General features: G+C 37.1%; 1 protein-coding gene across 8 annotated transcripts in view; it reads right to left on the bottom strand.

Annotated features, from left to right (window-relative positions):
- Positions 1–9,419: 9,419 nt before the first annotated feature.
- LOC142332852 (uncharacterized) overlaps positions 9,420–10,483 on the bottom strand; it is a 68,992-nt gene continuing 67,928 nt past the window's right edge. For all 8 annotated transcript variants that reach the window (XR_012758410.1, XM_075379505.1, XM_075379510.1 and 5 more), the window contains one exon: positions 9,420–9,622. Coding sequence is in view for 7 of the 8 variants with exons in the window: in XM_075379505.1 (XP_075235620.1) it covers positions 9,566–9,622 (57 nt within the window). In the remaining variant the exon portion in view is untranslated. The remainder of the gene's footprint in view (positions 9,623–10,483) is intronic.

The raw sequence follows: 10,483 nt of genomic DNA, 5'->3' as shown, positions 1-10,483 counted from the left end.
AGATAAGTGGGAGGGCCCCTTTTGGGAAGGAGTAGAAGACTGAGTCTTGGCCGCTTGGATTAGTCTGCCGTGGACAACATAGCCGTCACATCGGGGGGTTCTGAGTGGCTAGGGACGAGGCTCCTCCCAGTACCGTGTGATGCTAGATTGCAAGTCCAGTCCTGGGAGGCTTAGGGAAAAAAGTTATATAATAGGTATAACACAGGATTGATTGAACATTGTGGAATTGAAAGAACATTTATTAACGAGTACACATGCTTAGATCGATATCCTTTTCAATTTAGCTGACCTATGTCTTTTTTGTTTATACATATGCAGCACTGTTGTTAAAAATGAATACAAGACTACGATTAATGCAAATCCTTTATACCGATACAAGTCAATAAATAAAATAAATATTAAATAGTTTATGTTAGTAAGATTTTATAAAAAAGTGAATTGAAAAGAAATAATTATCCTAAAAAAAAGAAAACCATTTAGAATTACATCTTTTAAATCTTATATAAAAAAAAAAATGATGAAATAATATTATTTTATTAAGATGCATTAACAAATAAAACAATTATGCAGTACAGTGTTCGAAGAACTGAAAAAAATTCTGCTTATTATTTTTACAATAGCTTATTTCCATGAATAACTAAAAGATATTAGAATAAGCAAGCAATATAAGTTTATATAAAAAATATGGTTGATGCATTTGCCTTGATTAAAAAATTGTATTTTACTTAAACATTCACGTACAGTAAACAAGAAATTGACGTGTACTGAAATAATTTAAATTGTAAATTGCTCAAGACAGAACAGTAGTAACTATAATAACTAAAGCACAAACTCTGACGATAAAAGATTCATAACTTATTTCTGTTGTCATGGTGGAAGAAGTTATAGAATCGATCAACATGGCGGAAAGTAATGATTTGTCTTTCTAACAGAAATTTATGAAATTGAATTCTTGCCAGCCACCTGTAAATATCAAACTATATGATTAACAATTGGATACCAGTTGTTGTTGTTACTGGAGAAAATACAAATTTAAACTGTCTAATAAATTGTTAATTATAATTAAAACAAATAATTAGCATAATTATTATGCTAATAATTATTAGCATAAACAAAACCTATTCTGTAAATTTACAATCTAAACTCAAAAATTTATGACTTGATTATTTTCAAATATAATTTTAAAATTCTCTGTATGTTCCTGAAAATACATGAAAGATCAGAACTTAAAAGTAAATTTGTTCATTTATGTTTAGTTCAGAAGGGGGAAAAGACTTATTACACTTAAAACCTTGAAACTTGTGGGAGAAGAACTTTGTAAAACTAATCACTCTGTATTTTAATAATCTGTGATATTTTGATGATTCTAATTTGAACATTTTAAAAATTAATTGTCCACTGGGTATTCAGCCGTTTACAGTAAATAATGAATTATTATTTTTGTAGAATATTAAAAGTTGGATGAAGATTTTCTGGATAAAAGGTAAAAACTATATCGTGACTGCTACGAATATAATTTAAAAGTAAATATACAAGATTTATTGACTTGAAACATATTATCCCATAATATTTGTTGTTAATTACTTACTCCATTATCCTACGTTATTTAGAAAAACAAGACCGATTAATGGTGTACATTGATTATAATGCAATTATAGCGGAATTTAATTAATTACTGGTACAATCTTCTCCACTTAAATTAGATGCCTCCCGTTACTGGTTGATTTACCTCCACTACATCTCAGGCGCCAGAATAAATCAAATTATTGTAGATTAAAAAAACTTGTAATTAGATTCTTGTAATTAATTCTTTTAAATATTTATTTAATTTATTAATATGTATTAATATTAATATTAATTTATTAATATTTATTAATATTTATTTTATTTATTAATTATTATTTATTTATTTTATTTATTAATATTTATCAAAGGAAATCATGGTGAAAACCATTTTCAATCTACGCAAATACTTGGTGGTTAGGTACAGATTAAACCAATAGATTTTTGTATTAGGTAATATTTTGATCGGTCCCTCAATATAATTTTTTTTTTTTATATTTTATTTATAGTTTTTAATAGTAAAAATTTTTAATCCTGCAGGAAAACAACAGAGATATTTCATCAAATAGTGTAATTTACATGTGATTAGCATTCTAGTGCATGCTTTATTTTATTTTTAAATTATTATTTTTCTCTTCGAAATCTTAGTCGCACTAATAGAACTATAAAATACTAATTTAATTGAAAATAGAAATGAACAGATAATATTATTTAGATTTATAAAAGCATAAAATTAATCATCTTTACTTTTTTTTTTTTTTTAATCCTTTTTTTAACACCCCCGAAGTGACCGGTCCTCGCCGGTAAGCTTTAACACAATCACTTCAGGGTGTCGTGGCGGTCGTCTACCCCCCTGTCTCGCCCTCTCCTAGGGCTTCCCATCGGGGTCCCACAAGCCTCATCAAGATGCAGTAACCATCCCTTCTGGACGGCCGCTACACCCTTCAGCTAGAGGGCTGCCCGTCCCACGTCCTACTCTAGGTTGCGGAACCCGCGTTCCACGGGCCCAGCAAACCTCCGCGTCCCCAAAACACACCTGAGGGTCCCGAATGCATCATCGGAGCACCCCGACTAACCCTCATTCTTGCATATGAAGGAGCCAGAGTGACCTCTGCATCCGGGCTGCCTTTCCGGCCCTACACGGCGACCACGATTCGTCCCCCTCTTTTTTTTTTTTTTTTTTTTTTTTTTTTTTTTTTTTTTTTTTACATTGTTGCTCTTAGGTTCATCTGGAACACTCTCCCCAACACTCCCGGTATCGGTAACTGACAATGCCGCTACCGGGAGCACCACAGAAAAACTGCACAAGGTCAATAAACAAAAAATACACATCATAAGACAATCACAAGACAATACAAAATACAATACAATACATCATAAGACACAATAAGAAAGTTTACAAAATACACATCACACAAAACTGCGCCGTAGCACCATCAGGCCTTTCCCAGCGCTATGCATGGTCGGTCACCTGCCTCTCAGTGCCTCCTCTATTCGACGCTGCTCCTCCTCCTTATCCCGCAATATCCGGTTGACTAGCGTTTCCACGGCGCACCATTCTCGCCGTCCCCGGAGCATGTGTGCTACTACATTATCTGCAGTCAACCACGTGAGCCCCATCATCCTCCTCACGTGACCCCACCTTACGCACTCAAAGATGGTGTGTTGAGCCGTATCCTCGTCTGTGCAGTAGATGCACTCCGGGGAGCCTCTTTTTCCAAATCTGAAGAGGTACGCCATGAAATCACCATGTCCCGACAGGAATTGAGTGAGATAATACCCCACTTCTCCAAATCCCCGCCGGACCCATGGTTCAATATTGGGGATAAGCCTCCACGTCCATCTTCCTTTGGCAGAGGCCGCCCATCTCTCCTGCCAATTCACCAGCATTTCTTCCCAGGCGTCCTTCTTGCTCATGCCCCCCCGCCTTCTCTCCAGCTGCCTCGCACGCAGCTTTATCGGTGGGACCCCGGCAATAACCTCCGCCGCGTCCCCTGATACCGTTCGGTACGCGGAGGTTATCCCAATCAGCGATCTTCTCTGCAGGGAGGTCAGTTTCGACTCATTGCACTTCCTCGCCAATGCTTCGTTCCACACCGGCACAGCATACAGTAGTGTCGATGTGGCCACTGAGAGAATGAGCCTCCGCCTCCCCGCCCGAGGTCCCCGCAGGTTGGACATGAGCCTCACTAGCCTAGACGTCACCTCCTCCGTCCTGGCCACAGCCTCCTTCACATGCCTCGTGAATTGGCCCGACCCGTCCAGCCACACGCCGAGATACTTCGCAGCCCTCGACGTGCGGATCTGGACACCTTCGACCTCGACGGTGATGTCTCTCAGGCGCCTCCGGCCCGTCATGGCGGCCATCACCGTCTTCTGAGGGGCCAGAGCCAGCCCTCTGCCCCGTAGCCAACCCCCGACCATGTTGACAGCGCTGGTGGCTCGTTCCTCCACCTCTTCCTCCGACGCGCCAGACACAAGGAGCGCCAGATCATCTGCGTAAGCCACCGCCTGAGTGCCCGCCGGGAGCTCCATCCGCAGCAGCCCGTCGTACACCAAGTTCCACAACTGTGGACCGAGCACCGAACCTTGTGGCACCCCGCCACCCATCCAGAAGTCCTCTCTGCCATCTTCCGTTTCCACCAGGATCCTCCTCTCGTGGAGGTAGTCGTTCAATATAGCGACGATGTACTCGCTGAGGCCTCTGTCTCTCAGCGAGTCCATGACCACTCCCCACGGTATGCTGTTGAACGCGTTTTTGACGTCTAGGAGAACCACTAGTGGAATCTTCCTCACACGCCAGGTTCCACGAGCCGTCTCACGTGCCCAGTCCACGACGTACTTCACCGCGTCGATCGTCGACTTCCCCCTTGTAAAGCCAAACTGCCGTGGAGAGAATCCTCCTCTTGCATCGACCTCCCGTCGTATTCTCTCCATCAGCAGCCTCTCCATCAGTTTGCCGGCCACATTCAACAGGCACAGAGGTCGATACTGCTCCTCCCCGTTCTCCTGCGTCTTCTTCTTCGGCAGCAGTACAAGCCTGGCCTCCTTCCACACGCTGGGAAATGTGCAACCCCGCAGCGCCACGTTGCATGCCTCCAGAACAGTCCCCGGGTACCTTTCAGCAAGTCTCTTCACCAAGGCCCCAGGCACCTGATCCGGTCCCGGACTCTTGATGATATTTATCCGGGAGGCCGCCCATTCCAGCTCCTCAACCGTAAAGCGCTGCTGGTGTGCACATTCTATCGGCCGCCACACCGGCTCCTGTAAGGGGAACAGTCGACGAACAGCCCCCAGTGTCTGGCTCCTCGATAGCAGGGGGAGCCGCCTACCAAACTTCTTCATGACTATCTGGTAGGCCCTCCCCCATGGGTCGACGTCCAAGTCGGCAATCAGCTGCACCCAGGCCTCCCTCTTGGCCCGCTTAATCGCCGTACTGAGCCTCCTCCTTGCCTGATGGTACTCCTCGGCTAGCCCCTCCGCTTGACGCGGGTTCCTCCTCCTCTCCCTCTGCAGGCGACGTCTCGCTGCCATGGCGGACGACCTCAACCCAGCTATCTCCTCGCTCCACCAGTAAACAGCCTTCCTCCTCGTACACCTGGGGGGGTTTTCCCTCTGACATACGCGTACCATGGCCGTCGATAGCTGCTCCGGCCCACACTCTTCATCGCCTTCACTGAAGATCATCTCGATCACAGCGTCCGCAGCTCTACCCAGTTGATGTTCTCTGGGACGCCATCGCCTGAGTTCTTCCGGTCGAGCCTGTCGCTCACACAGGACGACAAACACTATCGCCCTGTGGTCACTACCAAGCTCGTCCTCCAGGACAGTCCATTCTGCTACTTTGGGCGCCGCCCATCCCGTGACCGCTGTGATGTCGACCACCGATCCATCCCCTCGTCCAGTGTACGTCAGAGTCCCGGGCGTGTTAAGCCCCACCATGCCCACAGCCTCCAATAGCGTGGCCAGCTCATAGCCGCGCGCTGTGGACCTGATGCCCCCCAGCTCCCGACACTCAGCGTTGAGGTCGCCCGCCAGGAAGATCGGCTTCCTAGCGGTCCGTAGGACCCGCTCCAGATCCCCCAGGAACTGCGTGTACCGCTCCGCCGAACAGTTCGGTGAGATGTATCCGCACACGATCACATAGTCCGTCAATTCGACTGTGACGAAGCCATCTCCTCTACTGACCCTATGGACCGCGTGTTTACCCGATACACTCACGATGGCTGCGTCTCCCCGTCTGTCCACCATCCATGGCTCCGCAGCCACCACCCTCTCGTTCGGCTCCGAGATCAGGAGCAGATCCACGTCACTGACCAACGCGGCCGCCCACACCAGGTCGTGGGCAGTCGGACTCCTGTTGGTGTTTAATCATCTTTACTTACTTATATATATATACACATAGAGAGAGAGAGAGAGAGTGTGTGTTTCTAAAATAGTAGGCTGGCTATGCTTTTTCGGATTCTATTTGTAAAAGTAAACAAAAAATATCCTTAGAAAAAATCCTCTACCAAATAATTGGTATATAGTCCCTTCCATGTTATGTAAGGGAACATTCTTCTATTTTCTAAAATACATGAAATATACTATATTGAGATCTGTTAAATTGTGTTTTACGTACATACATACACGCGCGTTGCGCCCACACACACAACCAGGAAAATTACAAGACTACTGTTGATTGAGTTTTATACTTCTATATCATGATAAATTGTTTTAATACATGACGTCTGTAAATAAGGTAATGAGATTGTCGAACCAGTCTCATTACCTTATTTACAGAATTTTTTTTGAACTAAAACTTTTTATTTACAGTCCAATTATACATGGACTATATCACCTTCAAAATAGTTCCCTTGGGAAGCCATGCACTTCAAATGGTTTTCCCACTCTTCATACCAGTGTTTGAATACAGAAACTGCGATATCCTTCAGTTGGTCAGTTACATTTTCTTTTATGTTTTCTGCTGTTCCATAATGGTGCCCTTTGAGGTGATTTTTAGAGTTGGGAACATGTAAAAGTCGCAGAGATTCAAGTCACATGAATAAGGTGGTTGAGGAACTACAGGAATGTTTTACTTTACTAAAAACTCATTAATTAAGAGTGCAGCGTGACAAGGTGCATTGTCATGATGCAGCATCCAGTTGTCTTTGATGGTTGGTCTCATGTGGGTAACTCTTTTCCACAGTCTTTCAAGAATCTCTCAGAAAACATATTGATTTACAGTCTGTCCTGTAGGCAAAAACTTCTTATGGACTACGCCATTATGAGTCCACTGTATAGTGAACTGTAAATAAAATTTTTTTCTGAATCAGTCTCATTACTTTATTTACAAACCTTGTAATTCATATTTTAATTGAGTAGCCTTGTAAATAAAACTTTTTTCTCTGTTTATTTTGTAATAATTATAGATCGATTCTAATTCAATAATATATTCTATTATTTTATATTGAAGTAAAATCTATTATAAAGAATATTTAAAAACCTAAAACTAAGGTTTAGTTTTGGGAAGAGGTTAACGATTGGACTGTTTATTCTAAACAATTAATTGCAAGAAGGTCACAAGTCTATCTGAATTGATTTATATGATTGGGTTAGATGTTTTTAAACTAAATTTAGGGATCTATTACAATTTATTAGAATAATAGTTATCTGTATCTTATTTTTTTTTTTTAAATCCCGGCTGAAAATATTGATTTTATAATTGTTTTTTAATAAAAATTTAAATGATAATTTATATTGTTTATTATTATTTCTTTGGTTTTTCCATGAACTTTTTAAATGTATTTTTTATACACAATTTTATTATTTACCAATAGAAATGGCCATCTAGGTTTAGATTTTTAATAGCATTTTTTCGAAGTGATTCTCAGAGCATAGTCTTGTTTTCCATTTTAGTAAAACTTATATATGAAACATCCATAGTAAAATTAGCGATTGATTGAAAATTTATAATAAACATCTTATTAATTGTTAAAACAGATTTTTTAATTATTTCTATGAAAATATTCTATTTTCTTTTTCTTTCTTTAGAAATCACTACTGAGAAGAAAAGAATCATAATACAGCTGTGTTATTATTAATAGAAACATTAAAAATAAATTATTTATGTAGAAACACCGATAAAGTAAGATGAAATGAAAAACTAAACAAAGTATCATCTTTGTCAGAGAAAAAATTAATCAGAAAAAATTTAGAAAAAATCAAAAAATTAAACAGTGTCAATAGACAAAAATAAAAATAGATAGATAAAGACAAGGACTGATTCAGAAAGTAATGCTTACAAGATGTAGCTTATTCCCTTTGCTTTTCAATTTGTAGTAAAACGAAACAAAAAAAATTAGAAGATTTGAGGGAAAAAATGAAAACATTGAGATTCGATGACATTGTTCTTTTAATGGCATGGATTTATTTCTATATGAATAACTTGGTTTGAAAATGAATAAGAGTAAAATATGCTTAGTGAAATATGAAAAAAAAAAATTAGGATAAAAAGAATTAAAATATTAAGGTAGATAAAGATAACAAAATTTTATAGAATATTTTTATTAAGGGAATAATATTATAAAGAGTGGACAAAGTAATGCAGCCTAATATAAACAATGGAAATCTTTTAATGAAAAAAAAAAGAAATTTGTGTATCAAATACAGATCTATAAATTAAAACGAGATTCTTGAATATATTTTTGTGGGGTGTTGCATTTTATGATAATGAAACATAAAAAGTAGGAAAACCAAAAAGAATTTAATATAAAATTTTGAGGGAGATCTGCTTATAAAAGTTGCAATAGATAGCAGCACTTCATAAATATTATATAAAATATTCATTTACTTAAATAGTATCAGTTATTGTATTTGGCTGGCCACATGCATGTTACTCAATTGACTCCATTTGCCTTTGCATATGTGTTTGTATTGTAATCTTTTAAAAAAAACTTTTTTTATTTTTTAATATCTATAATCTTTTAATATTTTTTGTTTAATATACAAAGTACTTTACCTACAACTGATGAAACAGGATCCCGTGAAAGTACTCTTGTAGAAAAACAAAAAAATAAGGAAAGATATTTCATAATTATGTAGTTGATTGGGTCAAGTTGATTTATATTAAATATATATATATATATATATAAACACACATATGCTATTCATACTCTCTTAGTTATCCCCCCATTTCATTTAAATTTAACAAAAGAAAAAAATAACTAAAGAAAACACAGAGAATGGCTCATCTCAAACTTGGTAAAAATTAATGCGATAATTTATATTAAACAGAGATTATTAGTAAATCTGATTTAATTAATGGTTACAAATAATAAATACAAGATAAAAAACATCCATATTACAACAAACTACTTAAAATATTAGCAAAAAGAACAGAAATAAAATATATTTACAAAAATAAATAGGAATCAGTTTCAATGGCCATATAGAGAAATAAAATGACATTTGAAACCGGTTTGAAAATAAACAAAGAATGCTTTTCATAAACCATAGATATTGTCCTTGGATACTTTTGAGAAGATTTCTTGTTTAAATAGATATTTTTTTTTCTATCATAGATTAATGAGTAAAAATCATAAATGAATCATTAACTATCAAAATTCAAAGAATTCATTGTGATAGAAACATATTCTTTTTTTTATAAAATATTCAAAGGTTATACCTTTAGTCTGTAAATTTATGCTGCTTACAGTGTTTTGGCAATGCTGCTAGTGATTCAGCAGAAGCATGTGGTTCAGTGAATACATTATATTGTAAATTTCTCAGGGTGCTTTGTTTTTTGCTTCGGAATTAAAATAAAAAAGTAAAATAAGAAAGAAACAGTAAAAGGATAGTTAATAGAGCAGTCTCAATTACTTTTTTATTATATTTTATTTGTTGTAAAATTACATATTTAATTTATCTTCTTTTAAATTTTTTTTTGGATAACAGCTGTAGGATATTAGGTTCTACTACTAAACAGAATCAATCATCAACAGCATTTATAACACTTAATGTATCATTGGTTTTTTGCACTATCAATCTTGTGAAAAAAGGATCCCTCCACAGGAAATTCCTAAAATTAAACAAAACTCAAATAAATGAAGTAATATACAAATTAATGAATTATATTTCTTATAATTTAGAGTATTGTAATATTTCTGCCATATGTTCAGGGAAAATAGGTAATAATCAGTCACTTGTGAAGAAACAATACAGTAAATTAATGTTTTTGATACTAATAAAAGATTTAAATTGTAGAAAATTGTTAGAGTTTTTTGCAAATCCTGAATAATTGATAATGTAAAGGTAGCAAATAGTAAACTTTCTTATATGATATAGGATCATCTATATTCTGTTTCAATGTAATTGGTTTTTAAGAATTTTTCAATGGGGTGAAATTCTTTTTCTCATCATTTAGAGTTAAAAATTTCATTGGAGAATATGGCATAATAATGCTCTGCGCTTTTGATTACTCCGTGAGTAAATTGATTACTCCGTGAGGAGTGTATGTGATAACATGGTATTTTTTTTAATTGCTGCCACTCTATTTTCAGAATGCTGCATAATATCTCCAGAACCAGTTTCCATGAAATATTTTTCAAATTATTCTTACAGTGACAATATCGGCATTGGGGATCATGATTTGAACCAAAAAATGAAAGTTTATGCAACTTTTCCTGATTACACTCCTCAAAAATTTTGTTTTGGTATTTGTATCTTACTTCTATCTTTACTATTTATTAGAATCTATGTTCCAGATTCATATATCAAGATAAGTGACTGGTATGCTTTATAAACAGTTTAAAATCTGAAGGCACTTACCTCTGCCTGAACAACTCTTTTATAAAATCTATAAATTAGTTTATCTTTTGTATTCTTGCCCCTTATACCTTCATATCTGCTCTTCTATTTTCTCTAATGACTGGGTTTTCAA

The sequence above is a fragment of the Lycorma delicatula genome, chromosome 12 (assembly GCF_047948215.1).
Source record: "Lycorma delicatula isolate Av1 chromosome 12, ASM4794821v1, whole genome shotgun sequence".
Classification (NCBI taxonomy): Eukaryota; Metazoa; Arthropoda; class Insecta; order Hemiptera; family Fulgoridae; genus Lycorma; species Lycorma delicatula.
Note: the sequence above shows the minus strand (reverse complement) of the source record. Positions and strands in the feature narration are given on the sequence as shown.